The sequence below is a fragment of the Montipora capricornis genome, chromosome 6, assembly GCF_036669925.1.
Source record: "Montipora capricornis isolate CH-2021 chromosome 6, ASM3666992v2, whole genome shotgun sequence".
Lineage (NCBI taxonomy): Eukaryota > Metazoa > Cnidaria > Anthozoa > Scleractinia > Acroporidae > Montipora > Montipora capricornis.
In genome coordinates this window covers 36,137,994-36,164,924 of record NC_090888.1, presented here as the reverse complement: position 1 = coordinate 36,164,924, position 26,931 = coordinate 36,137,994, and the positions used below count along the sequence as shown (strand labels likewise).

Here is a 26,931-nt window from a genome sequence, read left to right as displayed (position 1 = left end):
ATACAAGCTGTATCATCTGCGTACGGTCGGCTCCGTGAACGTGTCTTTGACTCCCACGACCTTACGCTCTCGACAAAGCTGAAAGTCTATGTCCAATGTTTGACGCCACTCCTGACATACGGTTGTGAAACCTGGACACTGTATCGATACAACATCAACCAGCTCCGTACAGTTCAACAACGGCATTTGAGAAAGATTCTTCGTATCAAGTGGAGCGACTATGTGAGTAATGAAGAGGTGTTACGGCGAGCAGATGCTGAGGATATCGAGATCACGCTTATCAAAAGTCGTTTACGCTGGCTTGGTCATGTCTCAAGGATGGATGACGATCGTCCCGCGAAGGCCCTCATGTACGGCGAGCTCGATAAAGGCACTCGTCCTGTTGGTCGACCGAAATTGCGTTACAAGGACACCTGTAAAAGTGTTCTTAAGTCTGGAAGAATCTTAGATAGATGGCAAGATTTGGTTGTCGACCGACCACTCTGGAGAAGAACCATTGGAAATGTTTGTGGAATTGTGAATGCAAATCGAATTGCAACTTACCAACGACAAAAGGAGCACCGAGCTCAAAAGAAAGCTTTAAGTGGCAATTGATTAAATAGAGTTTGTTTTATTATGTATATTCTAGTGTTTTACCCGTATCGGGTTTAGGCGTATTATTATTATTATTATTATTACGTGTCAGCTGAAGCCGCTATGGACAATTAAGCTTTTTACGAATCCTGTTGGCAAAACGGCCATTACATCTATGCAGTTAAAGAGATGGCGCATTGACAGTTCTTGTTCCCTTTTTAATGTAAATCCCGAGACCCAATTCGCTCAGCTTCGACACACGATTCAAAACCTTCCACATCTTCCACCATTGTCTTTGTCACGCTAGAACTAACAAGAAATATTTTGCTCCAGATTTGTCAATCATTGTGACTGTGTTGCACCAATCAGAAGCTCCCGTTCGTGGGCGAACGGGTTTTTCAAAAATGAGGGGTCTTCTTGCAAGCGTTCCCTCAGTCTCTTGCCCCAACTTCCGCGCGGCCAGTTTGCGGAAAATCGTTTCAAAGCTCTTCCGTCGAACAGGAACGCTCACTACGCAGGCTATATTTACAGTGACTCCTTTTACTTTGGAAATCTAAGATTACAATATCTCGTAGAAAATCATATTCCCTGGGTCAGAAATCGATTTTTCAGGCACAAATCATAAACAGGGGCCACAGACTCGGCCACAAACTGCAAGACGCAACTCAGAAAGCAAAGGCATAGTCTCAGTATCACCATTTTCAAACAATCTTCGATCATCTCATAGTTAGTCCCCCTCCACTAACTATGATATTTTTTACAACAGTTATTCACAGATAACAATAATTAGCGATCCGAATTTAATAAGCGAGTTTTGTTCCTGCTTTATTGTATTTCAAGGTACCGTGGAAAGAATCACATGGATAAAAAAGATGACATTCCTATTTTACTAGCATATTTTCAAGGCATTTTCCAAAAATATGTAAATTGTTTATCAATTGATTAATGGAAATTAAAACTAGCTAATTACAAGTAAAATAATATGAAGACATCACAATGTGCAGCACACCTCAACTGCCATCCATATGATCTTAGGTGGGGGCAGATGTAGTGAAAACTATTTCTAGTGCTGATAAGATTTTAACTCATGCATGTCAATGATGTCCGGCCATTCTGCGCCATGAACTGAATTAAAACCACTAGTACCCCAAGCTAACAATGTAATTTGAGCATCACGATCAGTTAAAATTATAAGCGTTTGTATGGGAATTTGCAAAACAAACGTGTTCTAGGAGTCGAAATAAAGAACATGAAGCGAACAAAAATGCCTTACCTTGTCTTCTCGATACCTTATCAGTGTTTTTGTGGCGTACTTTGGCCATTTCAGCGCTATTCCAGGGAGTTGTAGGTACGCTTATTTCTCTCTATATATTTACCTTCGAGGTTGGAAACTCCTATGAAGCAGTCAGAAACACAAGCTGCTGTAAATTCTTCCAAAAAGCTCAAATCGACCCGAAAATCCACTGAGAGAAAGGATTATAGTGCTGCTGCTATAATCCTCATATCAGACAAACTTTCACGGACAGGAATTGAAAATCGCCGAAGTGGGCTTATTTTGCCCTCAGCAACATGCTTGGTTCGGAACACCTTACCGACCGGGCCCAAGGTTCAAATTTGTGACACACAGGGTGGGCGACGAGGCTTTAGTACAACGTGAGGCCCTTCTCAGGAAAGTACTGAGCTGTCAAGCAGATACAGACGAAGCTCAGAGAAGTGCTGATGCACCAAAGATGTTTCGCAAACAAAACAAAAATATTCAGTTTGTTTTACAATGTCCCTGTCACTGACATCGTTGCCCACCAAGGTGGGTAACAAATTTGAACCTTGGTTTTTTCCAACGGCCGTGCACGGAACTTCGTGGTAAAGCATTGTCGACAGTCCTCGATGGAAGGAAGTCGTTCGATTAGAGAGCCGAAATTCCCGCACAGCGGCTGTTTTTGAGAAAGGCATTAGAGGATGATTTTAAGGTGCACTGGGCTAAATCTAGAGGCGACCTGAGCGTTCGGAGTGAATTTACGGCTGATTTCTTTCGTTGGATATGCGAGACCGCTGCCAGCAAGTAACCAACCTTGCGGAATTATGTCTATGACAGAGAAACGGTGGAACTAAACTAATTAGAATCGCGCTGAAACGGCCAGAAATGCTAAGAACATACCATAAATAAGAAAAGGAGGCAAGGTGAGGAATTCTGGTGTATTTTTATTTCTATTTTAATGCCCTAAATAACGATGGCTAAATTCCCGATACAAAATTTATGTAACGCAACAACGATTCTCCGTGAGCTTGGGGTACCAATGTTAAAACTATCCAAATGGGTCGAATCGGCCGACTCAGTGTGCATGTAACAAAATTGCAGTGAAGATGCTGTCTGTTTGTCTTCCGTTTTTAGACCAAACATCGGCCAACGGCATAAGAGTAATACATTACTGTCTTTTGGAAGCAAAGTTGCGGTGCTTTTGCAACGTGTGCCCACGGTCTTGTCTTTGTGACATTAGAGAGATTAAGCAGGCTTCTGCTTGTCATAAAAGTATGGAAATTCTCTTATCCTAGCTCATCTCTGCTTTGAGACGTTACTTGGGGCGTTTTTTATTCAACCAGACTGAAGTTTTAGTTTTAAATTTCTACAATTTCATCTACCGAGTGGAACATAATTTCCCGGTTGGGCGCTCGAAACCAATCACACTAACGAATGAGACAAATGAAATGAGACAATGGAACGCAATTTTGTTGTTGTTCCGGAATTCTGGAACTTGAAGGCCACTTCTCAAAGTGTACCCAAACTTCTGATTTTTCCTGGGATATTTCCATGCCATTTGCATCCTTACCCGATTTTTTCGAACTTTTTGGTCGAACGGAAAGCTCCCTTGATCTGTAGTTAGCAGGCAGGAAAATATTAGCTTATATCGAATAAGTTTCTTCGACACTCGGAGTTTGGTAAAACGGAAATTTTCGTCTGACGTTTTAATGTTTTCCGTTTGCCGTAGATTCGATACTTAAGCTCTCCCTTAAGGCGCAACTGAAGGCAAAGAAAAAACATTTTTATTTACACTTTAGACCATGCACAATAATGTTTTCAACTTTTTTTCTGGCATATCCGTCGTTTTTCCACGTAAAAAAGTGTTTTTATTCCGATTTTGGGCCATCAACATTGCAGCGGTCATTTTTGCAGCTTATGACGTATGATATGGGGAAGGCATGCGAGAGCGCCCCATTCACATAACCACATAGAAAATTCTCTTTTTCCACGAGAGCGTCTAATTTTGAAGCTGAACTTCCTTTTATTATATAAACACCCATGAAATACCAATTGAGCTTTTGCGCGAAAACACGATATTTTCACACGTTATCTTCACACGTGAAAAGATCGCTGTTGCCATAGTTACATATAATTAATTGCTCCTTTCGTGAAATGATTTAGTATTTCATAGTTTTTTTATATGATAAATAGAATGTTACATGGCCGCTTGGAGATACGAAATGTTTCTTCTCATGTTGAAAAATATTTCACTCGTTCGTTGCGCTCACTCGTGAAATGTTTTTCAACACTCGAAGAGAAATTTCGTATCTCCCCGCGGCCATGTAATATCATCTACATCTTTTTTAGTAATGTAGCAGCTACCAAAACCTGCTAGTGCTTGGTATTGTAAGCACTTCCTTTTCTATGACTTGAACCTAAAATAATCTGAAAACCCGTGGCATCACGTAAACGAGAAAGGGAACGAGAGGTACCTCATGCACTGACAGCAAGTTGTCAAACAGCCATGGATGCACAATGAGCTCTGTGAAACTTTTTGCATTTAAAAAAGGTACCAGTCTGTCCTTAGTATTTTACTAGACACTGATTTTCTGGTCACTTTTATCTTTGGCAAGTTTTGTCGATGTTTTTCTCTGCCTGTCGGTCGCAACCATGTTTAGATGAATTTGAACAAGCATGGAGCCCAGTAACTTCTATTAAAATAGTTCGTCTTCTTGTTTAAGATGTTCTAAAGTTCGCCATGTAAATCAGTATTTATGCAGCGACCAGGATGTGATTTGGTTGCCATTTTACGTTTATTTTACCCTTTTCAACAGATATTCATTAATTAGAAATAAAGCTTCTTAATTGACTCTAGTCTTTGTATGCAGCATTTTCATAGTAACATGTACATATACTAATCTTACGCCACATGCTAATAAAAAAGGTTATTTAAAAAGTGGGTGAACATCGTATAATTCACACCTAACTAAAAACCGAAACTACCGTGTAGATATTGTTAATAGGGACATTGCAACGTCGGATAAGTTTTCGTTCTTCGAATATTCGTTTAACTTTTGCTTAGCGTAAAAAAAAGCCTATGATAGCACAATAATATTGCAGAATATATAGATATAAATAAGGACGGTGTTCGCTAGAAACAGTGATCCTCTACTAATTTCAACTGCACCACAGGTACACTTGTCACTATTCTTGACGTGATCTTCAATCCAATCGACGAAAGAACTAATTCGCGCAAAAACAGAGTACGTATCTCCAGCTGGACATCCTGGTATACCCCAGCTGACAGCTCCACGCAGAAGAAACTTTCCATTCTCTTTGCAAACGAGTGGTCCGCCGCTGTCGCCGTTGCAACCGCTTACGCTGCTGTTGCCACCAAAGCCAGCACAGAGCATAGTTTCGTTATCAACAGTCTTGAAAAATGAATTCGCTTTGGAACATGTTGATTGGTTTACTGTGGGGATTTGAACTTCCTGTAGTTTCAAAGCTTTTTCTCCCCCAAGTTGATCAATTCCCCAACCTATGAAAGGAGAGGAAGTAGCGATGACATTTCGCTCTATTCTTTAATTTAATTTGATTTGATTTCAATGTAGTGTACCCAATTAGTACCTCAGCGCTAAAATACTTGACACTGACATAGATGAACTTCCTTAATTATTAGTATAACAATTATTCAAATTCTGAACCTCGGATAATGCAATTCTAGCTTTCTCATTGGTTCAATGGATCTCGGTTACCAGCCATTATACCTGCGTTTCACCTTATATGGAAATGAATACGCCAAATGTCGCTCAGTCGTTTCTTAAACTTAAGTAAAATTTAGCAAAACCGAAGGTTGAGAATTTAATAAAACAATTATTTCGTTCGCCCTTGTTGGATCCGAGATTGATAATAGCCAACTTTACTATCTCGTATCCAACGCCGGCTCATGGAACAATTGTTAATTATCCTCGTACGCCGGCTATACTAACATGACACTGAAACCCCATGTGATCTTTTCGAGTTAGCCTGTGGTGAAACAAAACGAATCACTGTGCTTGTAACAATTTTGCCAGTCTCCTTTCCACGCCGTTGCCAGTTTCTGTTGAAGCTCATCTATTTCCCTCCCAATTGTATTTTCATCTTGACTGATATTGTAATCATTATAGCTTGTATGTCGTCTTCGTTGTTTACAACAGCAGAAGTGCACCATTTGGGCAATTTTTGGTGCTGACAGTATATCGGACAGTTGTGACCTTAAACTAGTTCTGATGGCCTGGCTCCAACGAGTGTACGCGGCATAGCGCGAGCTGCAAAGGAGCAATCGGATTTCGTCCGAATCACCATCTAAAATATACATCTCTTCATGTTTGGGATTGAGTATCAATTGAGACATCATCCTGTTTTCTTCTCCAGTTGCGGATGTTATTTTGTACGTGCAACAAATTCAATAAAGTTAAAGTTAAAGTTAAAGTTTACTCATAATAAATATCGCCAAACCTGTACTGCAAAACTTTGACATCTTGAAAAGATATGAAGAAAAGATTAGACATGAAATGAAGAAATGATTCTCAATTTCACTTGGACAATTTGAGCAATTTTCGTCAAAGGAACCCGTTGAAAAAAATTCAGGCGGCCACAAATCACGTTAAAAGGCCTTCTGAATGTTTTAGGTGACTTTGATGACAATTTCTTAAATTAAGTGTGTGGATCATTCCTTTATTTCATCGGCCCTAGCTGTTGTTACCTGCAAGGTAGCAGAGTTGGCCGACATGGATCCTTTGGTTTTGGTTCGGCAAACACACAAGTCCTACAGCTGAATTCAAGGTCGCTGGACGGGAAAGCTTGATGATCGCGATATCGAAGCCATAGGTGATCTCGATTTGAAAACCTTTGTGTACGCAGCACTCTGATACGTCGAAGTATTGTTCCGTCCCCTCGTGTTTGGTGCGATCGTGCTCCCCTATCAAAAACGAATCGTTAACATACTATCCGATCCATAACCTCCGCCATACTGAGGACGGATCAAAACAACAGAAAGCAAAGCAACCGGAATAGGTCTTTTGGTAAATGGATGGTTACAGAAAGACAATACAACTTTATATTTTTGCAACAAAAGTGTGTCACTGAGTAGATGAGCATTTTACCGCAGAAAACTTTTCTTTTCTTTTTTTCATTACTTGGAACTGTTGACGTTGTTGTTGCCCGTTGCAGTCAATCAAAGACAGTTAAGGTGACTCAATATAGAAGATTAAGAATTTGAGTCCAACATAAACGATGGCGCGCGCGAGGAGCACCATAGTTAAGAAAATATGGTCAAATTAAGGAGGCTCGAAATAGTTTCCCCTTTTTTCAAACAAATAAACATATTCTGTCCTTAAATACAGTTAGAGTAATTTGGCCAGGGTATCAAGTACCCATCATAGATTTCTCACGTCACATTTTCCTTCAAAATAACGTTACCATGGCAACAATATGAGGTATTTCGTTGAGCCTTAAACTCAAGATATATTGTCTTTTTAAAAAAAAAAACGGGGACGGTGAAATCTTCCCATTCAACGTTCCCAGATAATGTTAAAAATAATCTCTAAAAAATTTAAAGTTCAACAAAATCTGTAGATCAGTTTTTCAGGAAAGTAAATTTTTTTTGAAATGTGTCAATAGTTTTTTTTTTTTTTTCACCTACAGAATTTTTTTAAATTTGAAAGACGAACGGTTTAAATTAATCTAAGCTAACATGGAAAAAATAAATCACCGTCCGGAAGCAGAGATATATACGAGTAAAGTTGAAAAATCAGGGAAAATGAGGGGGTTACAAGATCGGCATTTACGCATGCGTCACCCACTCATTCGAGTGCACGCGCGAGTGAAGCTACAGGCCAACACAAACGGATTTAAACCAGACCATTAAACCGTGTGTGTACAATTTTCGTAGTTTTCGTGAATAGGAAATGTCTATTTTTATTCTATATGTATAGGACTCAGAAGAAAAGTGAGTGAAATTACCGCTATTTGTTTATTTCTGGGTGACCCATTTTGAATCATGAGCTGACGCGCGCGCGCTCAGCTGAAAACCCTTTCGAGCCTCCTTAAGGAGGTTGAGCGCGCGCGCGCGCGTCAACCACCCACGCAATCGTAAAAGCTGCTCGCGTCAGCTCATGATTCAAAATGGGTCACAAGAAATGAACAAATACCGCTAATTTCGCTCACCTTTTTGTAATTCCTATAGATATGAAATATAAATGGTCATCTATTTACGAAAACTACGAAAATTCTACACAAACGGTTTAGAATGCCGTTGGATTGAAAATACCTTCATCGATCTTCAGAAGCCATTGATGCAAGAAATTTTGTTTTTAGCTATGACGTCATCGACCGTACGTCCACTCTTTCATGTATGCCAATGTGACCAGTATCACACCAGTTTACAGCATACATCTTTCATATGTTCATGTTACGGTCGATTGACACCTTGAAAATTTTGACCTTATGTTATAAACAATCGTAATGAGTTCTCGTAAAGTTAATTAAGGAGAAATATCACTAGCTTGTGTTAAAGCACGTACAGGTAATTTGTTGGAGCAGATCTTGTTTGAAGTTTGTCCTTTCTTGGTTGCTGTATTTTTGCCGATTCTTGTGCCAGGCCAAGCTGGTGTGTTTCAATGAAATACATCAAAATGTGCATGATCTCGTTTTCAGAGGGAAGGTGGAATAAAGTACATCAATAAAACTCTTTTTTGATCTTGAACTGACAAAGTTTCCTATAACGGTTTCTAATTTTAGCGTGATTCCTATCATTTGCTGTAATTCCTTCTGTGTCCATCCAGTTTTTCCAGCCTCATACCTTATAAGGGATACAGTTAAGGAATTGAGAAATTTCTGCTGTTCAAATTGGACTTTAAGATCTTCTCAATCTGCCTTATATATTCTGTTGTTAATGTCTCCTTCATTTCAATATCTTTCATGTAATCTGCTTCCAGTATTCCCAAATATTTATAGCCACTGTCTCGGTCAATCTCTTTTATCTTCGTACCGTATGGGAATTCGATGCCCTCAATATGTACCAGGTTCCCTTTCTGCATGATTAACACCCCACACTTACTAATCCCGAAGGCCATTCTTATGTCCTCACTATAAATACGGGCCGTATTCATAAGGGTATCCAACTGTTTTTCAGTCTTTCCGAATAACTTTTAGTCATCCATAGATAGGAGGTGATGTACTCTTGGGCCACCACCACCTTTACTGAGATCATCTCCAACTTTGACTTTACGGAGAACAAGGGACATGGGGATCAAGCTAATGGCAACAAGAAGGGTTGTATAGACTGTCTCCTTGAAAAATTCCACCCTTTATTTTCATTTTTCCCATCCTTTCTCCTCCTGCCATCAGTTCTGTCTCCCAGTTTGTCATACTGTTCTCAACAAACAGTTTGATGTTATCAGCAATTCTAAAGATATCCAGGCACTTTAGGATCCACGAATGAGGAGTCATGTCGAATGCTATCTTATAGTATATCCAACCCATGGCGAGACCAATCTGCATGCAGTCTCTTAAAGTTACGTATGATGGTTTTATCAATAAGAAGCTGATATTTTGTGTCTCTTGATCGCTTTTCTACAGACCTTATGCTCTTCAGGTAGTTGCCTGTTTGTGTCAAGATGATGGTAGATTTCTTCTGAAATGATGCTAGTAAACAGTTTCCACAAAACTGGCAGATATGTAATGGGTCTGTAGTTCGTAATTTCATTTCCTTTGGTCTTATCTTTCATTATGATAACAGTCTTTCCTTTTGGTGAACCAAGCAGGAACATCTCTGAGACAAGGCACTTGTTTTATATTCACTGACAATTTCAGACACCAACCGCGTTCCCAGGGTCTCTAGAGACCCTGGGAATGAGGTTAATGCACTTAATGTTCTTGACCAAGACAAAATGAGGGGACAGAGAGGGAGGCTCAGGGCGTTGGCCGGGATATGTCATGTCCACGAAATTTTAGACGAGCGGAAGTCTTTGTTCTAGCGGAAGTCTATCTTCCGAGACTTCCGCATGCAGTCTTGCCATCGCTGTCGGCGTGCCATGAACGGTCGCCCTTGCTGTTCGTTTCTGACTCGCGTTCTCCGTTTAATTCACTGATGTCAGCCAGCGAGTCATTCGTGTCCACAGAAATAGTGAAGTTTATTTCCCAGCTGGAATTATCAGACCAGAAAAAAAACATTTTCCGCGTTTCTGAAAGTCGTTTTCATCGACAAACGTTAAGTCCACTTCGTCTTTTTTCAAACATCAGACCGAGGTTGGTCTGCATGCGGACGTATCGGAAGACAGACTTCCGCTAGAACAAAGACTTCCGCTCGCCTAAAAATAACGTTCGTGGACATGACATATCCCAAGACCGAGAGCCTCCCTCTCTGTCCCCTCATTTTCTCTTATCTTGACCGAGTACCCTTGTACGCCATCTGGTCCCGGTAACTTCTAATTCGATAGCTTAATTGCCTGTTTCCTTAATCTTTCCATTGTCACACTAAAATCAACCTGTTTCTAAGTAGCTTTACCACTTCTCTCTCAACAGTCTCTACCCAATCGGCTTCTTCATTATCCGTAACATCTTTCTCCCAGATTCCCTTCCTGAAAACTGTCGAAATGCCTCGGCTTCCGGTAGCTCATTGACATCTCTTTCTATGCATTCCAGGTCCTCAAACACTCTCTTTCGAATGTTTTTGAGGAGTCTGTTTTGATGGTATTGCTCCACTCTACTCTCGTATCGTTTTATTCTTTGGCTTTTTGCGATTACTCCTCAATTCGTCAATGATTACTTTATAACTCCTTACTTTGATTTTGTATTGTGCTTGTAGTCGAGCTTTTAAGTGTTTACTTTTAATGGTGTTATTCTGCTCAGACTCAAGCTTCCCAATTTTCTTTCTCGATTTACCTGTGATATATTTTTCTTTCAGTTTCTTCCTATTGACGAACCTGAGGTTCAGTAGCTGCAGCATCTCTTAATTTTCTAACTCCTCCTGCACCATTTTCAAGATGTTTACTTCCTCACCTAATTCATCTGTTTGCATGCATGTTTACTCCAATTTTATCAAAGTCCCGGTTATCTAGTGCATCTCCATCTCTTGTTCCATCGATATCGTCATCAACATTATCAGTGACATCCTCAATTCCCCCTCTTCTATTATGATCTTTCCTCTCATCGTTAATTTCATCAGATGTATCTTGTTCTATTTCACTCCCTTGCTCCTCCAGATCAATATACCGTCTTAATTCCTCCATTTCCATTTCAGAGATCCAACAATTGTTCGTAATAGCAAGTGCTGGTCCTGCCAGTTTTTGTTCACTTACTTGAAATATTCCAGTATCGTTCCATATCTTTGACATTCTTTTCCTGAACCCTCTCTTTTTTGGCGTGCTCTTGATATAACATTTCATTACGATCTTATTCAACTCTTTGGTCCAGCTAGTTCTCGACGTTGGTTGATGGCTAGCAGTTGCACGATTACGACCGGGCCCTCCATGCTGCGCAGTGGGACACCTGCCGGGCGCGGCAGCTTCAACGTTGTTTCCGCTCCCGCTCACGCCGTCATGCATTCTTATATTGTTTAACATTTCACTCATTTGAGGAGGGGATAGGTCTCTGTTTGTCTGGTGTCTATCCTTCAACCTGTCTGGTTTGTGTAACCCTATCAGGATGTCTAGATCCTACCGGCTACACGCAAGATCCTTCACGACGACAAGGTCGAGATCCCCTGAAGGATATTATTATTATCATCATCATCATCATCATCATCATCATCATCATCATCATAAGTCTTCAGTTCATGAGACTTTGGTTCTTCTCCAGGGGCCGAGTTCATACCTTGGACTTGGGGCACTTGGGAGTTTTGTCACTTGATGGATAGGACCTTCCGTAGAATGAGTGCCGTTCCCATCAATGCTGTCTCCTGAATTTCCCAGAGGTTAATGTTTCCTGGAATTTCCCTCATAAGCTTTTCTGAGCCTTTCTTAACCACCCCTAACACACCTACAACCATTGGGATTATTTCTGTTTTCATCTGCCACAGTCTGGTAATTTCAATCTCCAGATCTTTATACTTGGAAAACCTTGGTGGAGGTATTTTTATCAGAAGGTACAGCCACATCAATGAGGGTACATTTCTTATCCCGATTATTCTTGATGACAATGTCAGGGCGGTTTGCAGAAATCTCTCTATCCGTAAGAATAGCATGTCATGAAGAATGGTGATATCATTCTTTTCTTCCACCGTTTTTGGTTCGTGTTTGTATCACTTGTCTCCTGTGTGCACGTTGTATTCTTTACAGATCTTCCAATGTACATAGGTTGCCACATTGTTGTGCCGGTGTCTGTATTCTGTTTTTGCTAGTTCTGGGCAGCCCGAGACAACATGGTCGACAGTTTCCTGATAGTTGTTGCAAATGCGGCATTGTGGATCTGTGCCATCCTAAATGATGTGATGATAGTATGCTTTTGTAGGGAGGATTTGGTCTTGTGCAGCTATAATGAGTCCTTCTGTTTTGGCCTTGAGACTTGAGACCACAAGACTTGAGCAATTGGTTTTGTGGCTTTCACATCAACATCAGCTTCTTTAATCCGTGAAGGGTACCTACCGTGCAATGGTTTCTCCTCCCATCGGGTTTGTATTTGCTGTAGACCCTGATGTTTTGCGCCTGTCTTAATTCTTTTTACGTACAGTGCTGCTGATTTGTCACATTCAAGTTGCAGCTCTTTGAGATCTACTTCTTTCTTAAATTTTACAGCTTCATTTGCGACTTAGTAGAGCTTCTTACTACTTTCATGTTTTTGGACAAGGCGGAGGAGTGAATCATTAGTTGAGTCAAGGTATACTGCTAAGCCAATAGTTGTGGTCTTGCAAGACAACTCCACTTGGGTAAGGCCTCGTCCGCCTCTCCCTCTGGGTAGGTACAATCTGTCCACGTCAGCTTTTGGCTGATGCATTCTGCCAAGAGTGAGCAGCTTTCTGGTCTTAGTATCTACTTTCTTTATTTCAAATAGTTTCCAATTAATGATAATAAAATTGTATGTGACTACAGGTACAACCAAGGTGTTAATGGCGTCCACTCTGTTGCTAATTCGTCTGTAGTACTCCTTTCTTAACTTCTCCTTCATTGCTGTATGTTGGATGCCGTCTCCTTCGTCAACCACTCAGATATTTGTAGGTTTTTTCTTGCTCCAGTTCTTTGATTGTGACAGAGTTGTCGATTTGAATATTGCTAGTACTGGTAAGTCGACCTCTTTTGATGGTGGCTTTAGCACACGTTTCAGGGCCAAGCTCCATCTTAATGTCACTGCTGAATGTCTTCACAATCATGAGGAGGCCCTGTTGCTGACTATCATCCTTGTAGAAGTTTTTCAGGTAGTCCATATAGAAAAGATGATTCAGCTTTCCGTACTGGGACATATACCCATAAGTGCTATCGTTGAGCATCAAACTAAGGGGAGCCAACGCAATACAGAAAAGCAGAGGTGATAGTGAATCTGCTTGAAAAATACCACGTTTGAATTCTATCTGTCTGGATGAAATGGACCCACGGGAGTGATTGAGTTGTAGGGTTGTTTTCCAAGATTTCATATTCTCCGTTATGAACCTTGTGATGGTTGGGCATACCTTGTACATCTCAAGTTGCATGCCCAGGAATGAGGGACACTGTCAAAAGCCTTTCTGTAGTTTATCCATGCCATTGCATGATTTTACCTCTTCAACTACCACCTTATTGATGAAAAGTTGGTCTTTACAACCATAGTTTCCTCGTCGGCAACCCTTTTGCTTAACTGGTAGCAAGTTGTTTTGGTATTGGTACACTCTATCGGCAACGATAGACGTAAGGATCTTATACACTGCCGATAGGCAGGTGATAGGTCTATAGTTTTGCGGGTGTTTAGTGTCTTCAGACTTGAAGAGTAGATAGGTAATGCCCTCATCAGTAAGCCATGTAGGACAGGTTTTTGGGTTTTTCATTATTTCATTGTACCCTTTTGCAAGGTCTTCATGTAAAGCATACAGATTTTTTATCCAGAAATTTGTTATCTTATCTTTGCCAGGGGCTTTCCAGTTACTTGTTTTCTTTATGGCTGACGAAGTTTCACGGAGGGTCATATCTGACTACCTCTGGCCCTCTAGGCCCTTATTTGCAAACTCCTGGTGTTGAATCCATGATGCTTCCCTGTTGTGCTCTTTATTGGTCTCCCAAATACTTGCCCAGAACTTCCCCGTTTGCGAGACAGTTGGAGGATCCTTTACATCAATATGCTTGGCTCGCATTTTCTTTAAAGACCTTCTTCTGGCGGAAGAAGGCACTTCTTTTTTCAAATCGTTTCAACCTTTGCGCTTTAGCTTGGATCTTTTGTTTTAGTACTTCTTTAGCGATACGGAGGTTGCTTTTTTCCTGATATTTAGTCCTCGCTCTAGCCGTTTCCTCTTCCCGTCTTTTATCTGCGACCCTCTGTCAATTTCACTAAGGATAGAGAGATCTTGGCTAAGTTTCTTGATTTCCTTATGTATCTTCTGTTTCCAAATCGGCTCTTTCATCTTTTGCGTATGGGGCTTAGGTGGCTTTTTTCCCAGTTTTTCTCTGATGGCTGTCGCAGTAGCATGAATAAGCTGGTTGATTTCAGTCGGACTGAGGGTGCTGTCCATCTCTTCTTTTACATCAATTATGGCATCATTAGCATGTTTGAAGAGGTTCTTAGCTCGGGGATCATGCTTGATATTTGGTATTGCTGGTCCTTCGTGAATGGGTTGTACCTTAACGATTTCCCATTTTTGTAGGATAAGGATTTTTATCAGACTTTTCTTGGCTTTGAGCTTTTTGAGAAGAGGCATTTGGGTCCAGCATTTGAATTTGGTCAACACAGTTTACAACTACATTCATTTCACAGGCCGCCTGGTTGTCTATATCTTCCGGTGTAGGTCTTATATTATTCAATTCATCTGTGGAAGCTGCGGACTGCTTTACCCTTTGTTGGAGGATTTTGAGTTCCGGGTCAGTGAGTCTGTTCTTCCTGATTATGTCACTTCGGACATTAACAAGTTTGTTTGCGTCTAGATTGAGACGGGTTGTGGGGTTTTGTTGCCGCCAGGTGGTATATGCAGCCTTGGTAGTAGTAGTCTCGGAAGGATTATTCATAGCCATGTAATAGGCTTCCATGACAAGACTATACAAGATTTTATCGGTGAATTTGAGTTGGATATATCTAGAAGGCCTCTATGAGGGGTGTCCTCGGCGGGGATGTCCTCTAGTATTGGGTGGGAGGAGTGTGTTCCACAGTAGTCAACGCCACTGTTGAGGTTGACCATTGGTCTTGCAAAGTAAAAAAAGCGACAAGTGGACCGCAAACAGAATAACTGTACAATGGACATCAATTGTTGAAATTCAAGAAATTATTCATTAGTCTCGTAATTCATGCACGTGCTGCACTCACTCACTCACTCACTCACTCAGACAGCCCCGGTGATGATAAGGGTATTGCATTTACAGTGCACTACCCTCAAAAAGTAAAACACAGGAAACCGAAAAGAAAACTGGAAAAAATATACACAACACAAAAAACGGGGAAAAGACAGAAAAATCAAGCAAAGCGGTTTAATTGGGAGATAAATGACTGAACAGAGTGAACTAAACTAACATTGAATTTAAAATCAATATTAGGAACACCGTTTAAGAGCCAATCAGTATTTCTCTCGTCAGACGCCAAAACCCAGCTATCACCCAAACAAGTGTGCAGTGGAGGCAAACAATATTTCGCGCAGAGCAGCAAAGCCTGGGCAATGCAAAAAGAAATGTTTAGCATCTTCGGTTCGAGCATTACAAAAATCAAACGCAGCTCACGGCACAATTAATCTTGAAAAGGTCATTATTTAAAACACTCAATTAAGCCTAAGGCGAGTATGATGAATCGACGTCGTACGGTCCCCAACATAAAATAGATAATTTAATACGGAGTGGAGAATTAAAAAAATTGGAAAGATTATTCTTAAACGTGGAGAAAGTAGAGGATATGCGAAGCTCGGAAGAAAGATCATCAGAATAGCTGAGTACAGAAAAGATCTTTTATATTTTTCAGTACGAGCAATAGCCAAAGAAAGGGCCTTAAAATAAGTGAGAAGATAGTGCTGCCTTTGTAATGACATGCGCAAATGGTTAGTCTTCTCGGATAAGGACTATAAACTATAAACCATAATCCTCCATGCTCCTAAGTTCCCTGTGGGACGTTAAAGAACCCACACGGCACTAATCGAGGAGAGTAGGGTATGACGTTCCTGGTGTTGTGGCTATCCTTTGTGAGTGTATTGGTGGGTGGGTATAGGATGTCCACATAAGCTGAATGGGCCTTATTCGCGCGGCGGCCATATTGGCCATAGATCATTGATTTTGTACCCCGAACCTCGAGTTGAAATGTTTGGTAAAGACACTGCTAGGCAAATATAACACCTTTATCAAACACAACAAGATCAGGGTGTACCACGTGGCTAACGCCCACATGGTTCATATGGGTAGAAAACTAGCACTTCATATTACTTCATAAGAGTTTCGGTGCGCAAAAACAAAAGTTTTCTTTCCCTCGTGACTCAACATGGCCTCCGTTCAATTTTAATTGCCAAAACGTCAACCTGTTCAAACAAATAAATAACAAACAAACAGATAAGAAAGATCGTTAACAGAACAAGGTGATAGTTAGATCTCTCACTAACAAAAGGACAACTACACAGATTACAAAGACTACACAGAAAATAGATACGCATTGCGGACATGTGGGTAGTACACGTTATACACCCTGATCTTGTTGTGTTTGATATAGGTGCTATATTTTCCTAGTAGTGTCAACTAGGCTGGATTTTTAGAGGGGAATAACGTTTGAGTGCATTAGACGTTGATATTGCTATTGTTACAAAAAGGCATTCGAAGGATCCATGTTGGGCTATGTAAACTGAAAGAATATTTTGTATAACTGTATCAACATTCAAAATGGCAAATATCACGCAAAATATCCCATCATTTTGTCGCGAGGTAATTGATCCGATTGTCTCACTATTTATGTCCGTCATCCGGATAATGTTATTTCATGCTGGTACCGGTATTTTTTTCTCCAGAGAAATGAAATCTCTCCAATTTTGAAGGTCATTTGTTTGCAATTGTCATCAGCAACCGAAATTCTCGGTTTCACCCAGTTGTTTTCCGTTTGATTTAAGCGGCTGGATGTTAAATGACATGAGGATTTGAAAAGGCTTTTCATATGGGTGGCCATAACCGCCAAAAATACAAGCAAGAGAAAATGAGGGGACAGAGAAGGAGGCTCCAGGTCCAGCCCTTGGGATATGTCATGTCCACGAAAGTTATTTTTAGACGAGCGGAAGTCTTCCGAGACGTCCGCATACAGGCCACCCTCGGTCCGATGTTTGAAAGAAAATATATATTCATAAGCCTTCCACGTGCGCCATCATTTTCTCTTTTCACTAAGAACCTGAGAGCGAAGCAAGACTGCATGCGGGCGTCTCGGAAGACAGACATCCCCTAGAACAAAGACTTCCGCTCGTCTAAAAATAACTTTCGTGGACATAACATATCCCGGCCAACGCCTTGAGCCTCCCTCTCTGTCCCCTCATTTTCTCTTGATACAAGAAATTGAAATGGAACAAAGAAAACAGAAATGGTCTACTGATGGTTTGCCAAACGAAAAATAAGTTTAGATTGTTTTGAAATAGTCCAGACGCCGATGTTAAAACGGAACAGAGTAATTCAAATTGGTTTATGCAACTGAGAATCCATATCCGTTGACGAAGCAATTTTCCCTTTAGTAAACAAGGGATGCCATTTGGACTAGTTTGTCCTTTGCAAATGAGGGAAAAAGATACTTAATCTAGGACTAGATTAGAAGCGTATGTCACTTTTTAAATAAACCAAGAAAACACCTTAGAAAAAAATTAGAAAAAGTTGATCGAACGTTTTCGAACTCGGCTCAATGGATTAATTAATTAAGAGCACGTACACCTAACCTCTCCTCTATAGAAACATAACTATTTAGCCTATAAAAGGGAGTACCCTCCGCCGGATTTTCAATTTAGTAGGGTAAACGATGACACTCAACACAATATACATTATACCATTGTACCATTGTCAGCATTGGCATAAGGGAAAATGTTCTGTAGACCAAGCCTGTAGGATTTTGTCTCCACTTCGCAACAAATAACACAGTGGTGTAAACCAAACAAGTATATTTTGGGATGCCTGCCGAGAACCAACCCGAGGCGTACATGCGCCTGAGCATAAGTACATGTATACATTCGCATCAAATGCACCAAATTTAGTCCTCAGATAAAAACACACACGATATCACGTGATATTCTTCCTCTAGTTTTCCACTGCATCATTATCCATGATGCTTGGGCTTAAGGCCCAGGCCTTGTCGTATCTCGTGCCGACAAAATATTTATTTCTGATTAATTCGCAGGCTCAATCGTTAGAAATACCATTTTCGGATTGCCGTTCATTCTCTTGAACGAGCAATGGTGTTCTATACTCGTAATAGGTACACGGAAAACATATTTGAAGGACGAAAAAGTTGGACTGTAGAAGTTGTAGTATTTTTATATCAATGACGTGGAACAGCAGACAGACTCCTGGTGCGAGGCGACGATGTAGCGGTCCAATTTGCTTACATTTCTTTGCAAGATCGAGCAATTTGAAATCACACTTACGGAGAGATTTTAGCGCGGACAAACAAGTAGGCTCAAGTTTTCTGTAATATTCGGCAGCTTTTGCCATGTAAGAACAATCTGTCCGGTTGATCAAGTTTCGAACGCTTCTCGCGTATTAAATTCGGTAGAAACCACTTAGAATAAAGGGCATGCAGCGCGAAAACACGCACGGTGACCCCATCTTTTTTTTGCCTTTTTTTAGTGTCTTGTGTATGAATATCAAATGTGCCAAGTTTGACAAAAATCTGGACAGTATGTCATTTTCAAGGGAATTTCCTTAAGGACCCTTCTTTTTAGTCAGTCATGGTCAGGATGTTACACAAAGCTTGTTGTGTGACATCCCGAAAGACGGCTGTGAGCAGTATCTGGAGGCGGAGTATGGTTTCAGTGGCTATTGCAATCTGCCAATCAAACCTATGTAATGCTTGCTCCCCATTGGCCGAGTGTAAAATACTACGTCATCATGAGAGGAGTCATGGAAGCCGAAATTACACATGGCGGCTTTTGGCAAGAGGGTGCATCATTCGAAGGGATTCTACAGAGCGCTTGATCGCCTCTCCTCTGCCGATTTTACTCAGACGAGCAGGCGAGGCCGGAAAACAGTTGACAGAGGTCGGATGTTTAAAATTGATTACGCTTGCTTGTATTATTGTTGTTTACATAAATTGTGCTTAATAGTATTTAATTAACCTAAAATATATATATTGATATTTAAAAGCATTGTCGCAAAGTCCGATGTAGGTTTCCTTTGTGGTGTTAGTGGTGACTTCAGCCTGGTAGATGACATTTTCCGCGTTGCAGTTTCCATCCATAGGGCACGAGTTGGGTTTCCGGCAATTACAGTTTTTCTTTTCATTATTGGTGCGCGTCGATTTGTTGAGTTCAGCTTTGTTATGATTAGATATATTTTTTTCGATGTTACCCATGCAGCTGTAACTTAATTTTAGTGTGTTACGGTTAAAAATTTTATGGAGGGGGTTAGATTTAGGGAAATGCTTATCGATAAGTGAAAGAAAGCATTTCCCGACGTTTGTTGCCGCGCTCTTGCTATACGGCGGGTTAAACCACAGAATATTTCTTCGTCTAGAGTTTTGCTTTTAAATTAAGATACAGAAACCATACATGTTCATTTCGTAATGAGCGGTACAAACATGCTACCGAGCTTAGTAAGTACATATGGAGCTTAAAAGATCGGAACATTGTATATGACATTAGATGGCGGAAAGTGAAACAAGCTAGGTTTTATTCGAATCTAACTAAGAGATGCAACTTGTGTCTGTGGGAGAAATTTTTCATATTACGCAGTCCAGAAATGTCAACTCTCAACAGGAGAAATGAGCTTGTATCGGGTTGTAGACATGCTAGGAAATTTCTCTTGAAAAATGTTTTCACCTAGTTAATGATGAAGATCCTGTGTGACACGTCACGTAACAAACTTAGCATCTATTGTCTATTGTTCTGTATTTTCAAATATCTTTGATTGTAACCGTTTTTTCTGGCAGTTGCCTGAAGATTGCTCCGCAAGGAGCATGAAACTCAGAGTAGCGATTAAATGACCATATAACCTCACCTTTGCATTACCAATTAATTATTGCTCTAGTTCAACTATTGAGCACTTTTAAGTTGATGAGGACTTCTACCCATTTTTTGGTTATATTGATATTTATATACAAAATCTTGAAAACGTTATTTTCCTGCGCATACAACTTTACAACTTTATTACTGATATTGCGTGTGTTTCATATTATACTGTAGATGCTCACATGCGCATTACAATAACAACACAGTGTATCCAAATTGTAAAAATTATGAAGATAGCAAAGAAATAATGTTACGTCTTAATTTAATCAGTTTCAATATTGCAGTGTCTTTTTCTTCAACAGTTATTTCAATCGGCCAGATCCTATGGTCAATATACTTTTGAAAGAAGTTGGAGGACTGCGTGTAGCTCTGGCACAATCACAAGCACAAGGTAAACCCTTCAGTACACTTGAATTTTGGGGAGATGTTTTTAGTTGCCTTTTTAAGGGAAAAGGAGAAAAATGTGGACAATGGTAAATGCTTGACAAAGGTGACTTTAATCACCGTTTCTTCCCAGATCAGTGGGAACAGCTATTAGACCCTCATGGACAGGGAGCGAAAGTACGTTTCCCTGTTAAGTTAAGACATTAATGTGCAGATATCACCGACTTTTGGAAGACAGAAGCCATGGGAGTGTCTGTTCTGTCATGCACCTGTGAAGCAGGGAAGATGTCCAAAGAAGAGAAGGCAGAGCTAAAGCTAATAGAAGTGAGCTGTAACTTCAAGGAAGGGTTGGCTTATGAAGTACCCATGGAAGAAAGATCCAGCGTGTTTACACAACAACTATAAGCAAGTTTTGAAAAAGCTGGAATCAACCGAGCGACCCTTGATGAAGAAACCAGAATACGCCAAATTGTACGGGGATCAGATAAGGGAAATGGAAGAAATGCGATTTTCCAGAAAGTTAACAGAAAAGGAAATTGAAGAGTGGATGGAACCTACACGTTATGTGGCGCATCACGCTGTTGCTCGTCCAGCGAAGAAAACCACACCTATAAGAATAGCTCAGCCTCTTTCAAGAGATAGAGAGATAGATAGTTTAATAAAAAAATTACTTCGCAGCCAAAAGGCTGAATTGCATAATACTTTACAAATTTGACAATGATACGCTATATATACTATGTTAAGATACATGAGTATGACTAATTTAAATTTATTTAAAATACTACAAAATGCTAAAAAAACCAGAAGTCAGAACAATAAGCAGATAGCTAATCGGACGCATATTTACACAGTGTTGTTGGCTAATCGGCACATGGCCGGAATGAATGACCGCTGAAAACGCTTGGTGCGCACACCCGGGAGGTCGTACTTTCTATTTCTCCTTAGATTATAATGGTTAACATGATCTGGAGGAAGTAAGTGGGATAGTTTGTGGTTACCAGAGATTACATTAAACAACTTAAGACACTGTTCCTCGCGCCGAGACCGTAAAGTGTCAAGATCATAAATACTTAAGCACAGACTATAGGAACAATCAGGTAGAATGATGCAACGGTCAGACGGTCAACGGTCAGACGCTTAACTGCTACTGGTTTAAAGGGTCAGATCTACTTAACAATCTCTTTGGCGTCCTCATACGATTCAGAGAGAACCATGTTGCTTATGTGGTGACATAACAAAGATGTATCACATGATCGCCATACTACCACTTGACCAACACGTACACAGATTAAATGCAAACCTTGCTGACGATAGTAATTCAGAAGAGGTCATATACTTGGCAGCGAAGCAGAAACGGAAAGAGTTTTAGGAACAGTCTGGCTCCCTGAAGATGACATGCTCACGTTTAAAATAAAGATGGTCATATCGCCTGATGCCACTCAATCTAATAATCCAAAGACGCTCATTCCTCTAAAGCTAACGAAGAGAATTCTACTGAGTAAAATGGCTGGTATCTTCGATCAAATTGGCGCAGCAACAGAAGTTTTCATCAAGCTAAAGGTTGCTATGCAGGAGCTAGGCAATTGGGATTGGAATGGGATGAAGAAGTGCCAAAGGAAGCAAGACAAAAATGGCTCAAGTTGCTCGAAGAAGTATCAAAATTCAATCATATCAAGTTCGATCAATGTCTCACACCTTTTTAAGCGGTTGGAGCTCCTAAGCTGATTGTGCTTTGTGATTCCTCATGCCAAGCCTTTGGAGCCTGTGCCTATGCCACATGGAAACTTCGAAATGGGAAGTTTGGTGTCAGGTTCATTGCTGCTAAATGAAGGGTTGCACCTCTAAAGGAGTTAACGATTCCTCGTCTCGAACTACAAGGAGCTGTATTAGCATGTCGCCTCGATAAGACCATATTAGAGGAATCACGCCTGAGGTTTAAGAGGGTACGATATTTGTCAGACAGCAGGGTTGCACTAGCCTGGATTCAGGGTCCTTCACGAAGTTACAAGCCGTTTGTGTCATCTCGCATTGGAGAGATACAGGGCAACTCAGAGCCGTCAATTTGGTCGCACTGCCCAACAAAACATAACGTCGCAGATGATATCACGATGGGTATCACCATTGAAGAAATGAACGGCAGATGGCTGAAAGATCCAGAATTTCTGCAGACAGAGGAAGCACTTTGGCCTGTGGAGACAGGAAGTCCTGATTCAATTGAAGTGAATAAAGAACGACGGACGATCCAAATTGCTTGCCCAGTCACTGTGTCTGAGCTTATATTAAACTGTGAAGATTTCGCAAGTTGAAGAAGACTTATCCGAGTCACTGCGTACGTCAGGAGATTCTGCCAGAACGTTCGCAGCAAGCTAAAACGAGTCGACTGTAACCAGAAAGGAAACGTGGGTGCACTCAACGCCTTAGATATTGAAGATGCAGAAAAATATTGGCTTAAGTTTGCCCAGTCTGGTTTACCTCAAAAAAAGCAGAGAGGAAATTTCAAAACATTGACGCCATATGCTGATGAAAATGGAATCATAAGAGTTGGTAGTCGAGTCGGTCCATCTTTGCTGTCTTACGATAACACGCGTCCTGTCTTATTGCCATACAAACACTGGATATCTATGTTAGTCACCCGTCAGGCACATCCGTATGGTCATTCAGGTGTTGCTGCCGCCACAGCAAAATGCAGGCGGAAGTATTGGATTGTCAGAGGTCACAATGTGTCCAGGATTGTCAAGCGTAAATGCACCTTCTGTCGAGAATTTGAAGCAAAGGCTGAGACCCAGTTGATGGCTGATATCCCTTCATGCAGATTGCAGCCCTGCAGACCACCTTTCCATCACACCGCGTGCGACTATTTTGGGCCCATCAAAGTAAAGCTTGGTAAAGCATTATGGAGTGATTTTCACTTGTCTGAACACACGTGCAGTCCATTGTGAACTAGCCACAGATGCCAATACCATGGATTTTCTCCAAGTCCTACGAAGATTTTTCTCTTACCGGGTTATCCAAAGTTAATGATCTCGGACAACGCCTCTCAAATGGTTGGAGCTGAGCGTGAACTTCATGATATGATAAGGGTTGGGACGGCAACCAGCTAAAGGAGTATTGTGCTGACAGAGGGATGAAATGGCAGTTCACCACGCCCTTAGCCCCTCACCAAAATGGTTGCTCAGAGTCTATTGTGAAGTCTACAAAGTCTGCATTAAAGAGAGCAATTGGAGAAACTATTTTGACGCCAGTGGAGTTGTACACCTGTCTTCTTGAAGTGGCCAATCTTTTGAACCAGCGCCCAATTGGAAAGCTATCAGAAGATCCCGACAACGGCACGTATTTATGCCCAAATGATATTCTTCTAGGAAGAGCAACAAGCACAGTCCAACAAAGACCGTTTCGTGAAACTTAAAACCCGCGCCACCGATTTGAATTTGGCCAAAAAATCGTCGATTCATTTTGGAAGAAATGGTCAAGAGACGTTCTCCAGCACCTGGTTTCCAGAAAAAAGTGGAACACAAGCAAACGAAATGTCAAGGTTGACGACTTCGTTATTTTGGCTGACCCTAATGCCATCAGAGAAAAATGGATGAGAGGAAGAGTAACGCAAATGTTTCCAGGTGAAGATGGGCTCGTGAGAAATGTTAAAGTGAAAACTGGAACAGGAACTTACCTGCGTCCCGTTACCAAGATTTGTGTTATTCATCCAGTAGAAGGCTTTTGAGATTATGAATGAAAAATTACTATTTCCCATTGCTGGGGAATGTTTCGCGTATAAATGAACAAAGGAGACTGGACCTAGACTGCCAAAGGTCATGTAATCCGACCCGCCAAAAATGCTAGTTTTTTTTCATGTGATTGTAATGTTAGGATGCAATAGTTCTTGCTCCGCTGCGATTGTGTGTATTTTTAAATGTCTGGACTGGCTTGCACAAACGTAAGTTTTTAACTAAATTTATAAACTTCTTCTACATTTATTTCGATCAGAGTATTCAATTATTAAGGGATTATTGTTATTTAAACTACTTTCGATAGCTTCAGATTATTTTCTTCAAATAAATCCTGAAAATCCAAGCTGTCCTGTTTAACTTCGTTGACTCAGCGGCCCAAAGCACTTGGCCCATAAACAAGCGAAACGACGACATGAATAACTTCAAGCCCGAAAACATACAGACTGCGCAATTGAATCGTACCGTCCATCAACATGCAAACCGAGGGAATGAACTTTAGCCAGAAAACATGTAACCCCCTATATTCAATTGCACCTGAGGCCATTGACGTGCAAAGTGACGAATTGCATCGCACTTTGGCCCAAAAACATGCGACAAGTTCAAAAAACATTTTTGTCCAACATCACCCTTCGTAGCCGATCTTCCACTTACAAGAAGTAAAAATTGAGGAAGATAAACAATAAATATTAATTTGCAATAATATATTACAGCAAATAATTATTACTGGTATGCATCGTTTCAAATTCTTTGGAAAGTTGTCTTTGAGCCGATAACAGGGAATACTCAGGGGTAAAGACCGTACCTTGTAGTCACGCCCTAAGAAAACCTGCAAAAAATGGGAATATATTATGGCCAGGACTAATTTCAAGTTGAGCATCATCGATTACTTGATTAATTTCATCCCAGCATTCTTTAAATCCTGTCGTCAGCCAGTCATAGCATTCTGAGCCACTCATCACTGCACTGGTATTTGTTCCTGATTTAAGGAAAACATAAGCCAAGTATAGTGTTTACTCTATATTCAAGGGCACTGTCTGATTGCAAAACGTTTGCTTGTAATTTATGATAATTTATTAGATGCCAGAGCAATGTTACCTTTCGCAGATAGGGTATCTTCAGTCTCAGTAAGAATGCAGCAGCTCAGAATGACATAATTTGTAAGCCTTCTCATGCGTGCTCCATCCCCACTGATTTTTGTCAGGCAATAATTTTCCATCTTGAACCTAAAAATTTCAGATTTTTGAGGATAGGATTCTTGAGATTTATACTTTAGGCTTGTTTTGCCAGTTGGCTCAGCTCAGAGATTCTTTGAAAGATACTTGGGCACCAGCGTGGCCTCTTGGAATGGGTTTTAAGGAACATGTGCTGTTGAGCTTGTCTCTGCATTGTTTAATAAGGTGGAACCAAGGCATTGCATCAATGATTGCCAGGTACAAAACACAGGTCACAGGTCACAGGTCATTGTTTTACCAATACAGAACGTATTCTAAACATTCATAAAAGCTAACCTTGGGCCTAAAAACTTTTTTTTAGGCCTAATGAGGCCTAAGGTTAGCATTTATGAATGTTTAGGATACTTTCTGTATTGGTAAACAATGACCTGTCACCTGTGACCTGTGTTTTGTACCTGCCGATCGATGACCATGCGGAGCTCATGGATAAAGCCAACTGCAAACTTGTCCATTAAGAACAGATCAGTGTCAATTTTACTCTTGTCAGCTTCTGTGACACTGTCAAACTGAGTTCCTTTGTTTCTCCCAAGGCTCATTTGACTCGGGGGATGAGGCCACTGTTTCTGTTGGAGCAGAGGGTTTTTTTGCTGGATCCATTTCCATTTCGGAAAGGGATGAAGCTGCATTCCTTGTGTCAGGTGGTGACTGGGGGGGGGGGGGGCTGGTGTGGTGAGTGGTGTAGGGGACAGTGTGGAAGGTGATGTAACAGCCTGAGCAACACTTGGCCCTTTTTTGTTTTGCTCTTGGGAACCTTCCAATAAAAACTGCGTGCCTTTATGATCGTGTAGCTGCAAGCTATCAAACTCTAAATCAAATAAATCGATAAACCACAAGGCTTTTTGTGCTCTTGTAGTCAACGTGTCAAGCCTTCTTTTCTGCTGCTTTCTTGAAAGTTCGGTGAAATCTTTCACATTGGCTTTGTGTGGTTGGAAGTGTTCTTTCTCTAATTTTCTGATGTATTTTTCCAGTTCTTCATTTTCTCCCTTTTGTTCTTCGAATTCTTCTGCAAGCATGATTTTTCTTTTTCTGCAGGCGAAGAAAGCTCTTTTTTAACCTCTTCAAAAAGCTTCTCCTTTTCTTCCTCCAAATGTGCATATTTTGCTCTCCATTCTTCTATCTCAACATTCAGGAGATCAAATTGTCTTTCCATGCCTTGCAGCTTTTCTTCAAAGCGTGACATTTTCTCTGCCATTGTGGATGCTTGACTTTCACGGAAGGATTCTCGCAAATGGTAAGGGCATTTTGCGAATTTCGTTCCGAACGGAACAAGAGGACCACCTCTAAAGGTTGTCCACAATTTCCGAAAAGATTTTCCGGAAAATTGCCTTTCCACTTGACCTCAAACCGATATTTCCGGCTTTTTTGGCTAAATGGTAAGCACCCGAAGCGTCCCAAAAACCCATTAAATCACTCAGGACAACGCAGAAAATAGCGGGTGTTGTCCATAAACTGAGTTTTCGAAAAGAA

General features: G+C 40.8%; 2 protein-coding genes across 2 annotated transcripts in view; one reads left to right on the top strand and one right to left on the bottom strand.

Annotated features, from left to right (window-relative positions):
• Nucleotides 1-1,372: 1,372 nt before the first annotated feature.
• The window catches only part of LOC138052032 (elastase-1-like), a 36,653-nt gene continuing 11,094 nt past the window's right edge, over nucleotides 1,373-26,931 (bottom strand). Inside the window, exons 3-4 of the mRNA XM_068898384.1 lie at nucleotides 6,555-6,770; nucleotides 1,373-5,348 (exon numbers count right to left, since the gene is read on the bottom strand). Coding sequence (XP_068754485.1) covers nucleotides 4,906-5,348; nucleotides 6,555-6,770 — 659 coding nt within the window. The 3' untranslated portion in view covers nucleotides 1,373-4,905. The remainder of the gene's footprint in view (nucleotides 5,349-6,554; nucleotides 6,771-26,931) is intronic.
• The window catches only part of LOC138051027 (uncharacterized), a 17,542-nt gene continuing 9,531 nt past the window's right edge, over nucleotides 18,921-26,931 (top strand). Inside the window, exons 1-2 of the mRNA XM_068897214.1 lie at nucleotides 18,921-19,154; nucleotides 20,426-20,514. Coding sequence (XP_068753315.1) covers nucleotides 18,921-19,154; nucleotides 20,426-20,514 — 323 coding nt within the window. The remainder of the gene's footprint in view (nucleotides 19,155-20,425; nucleotides 20,515-26,931) is intronic.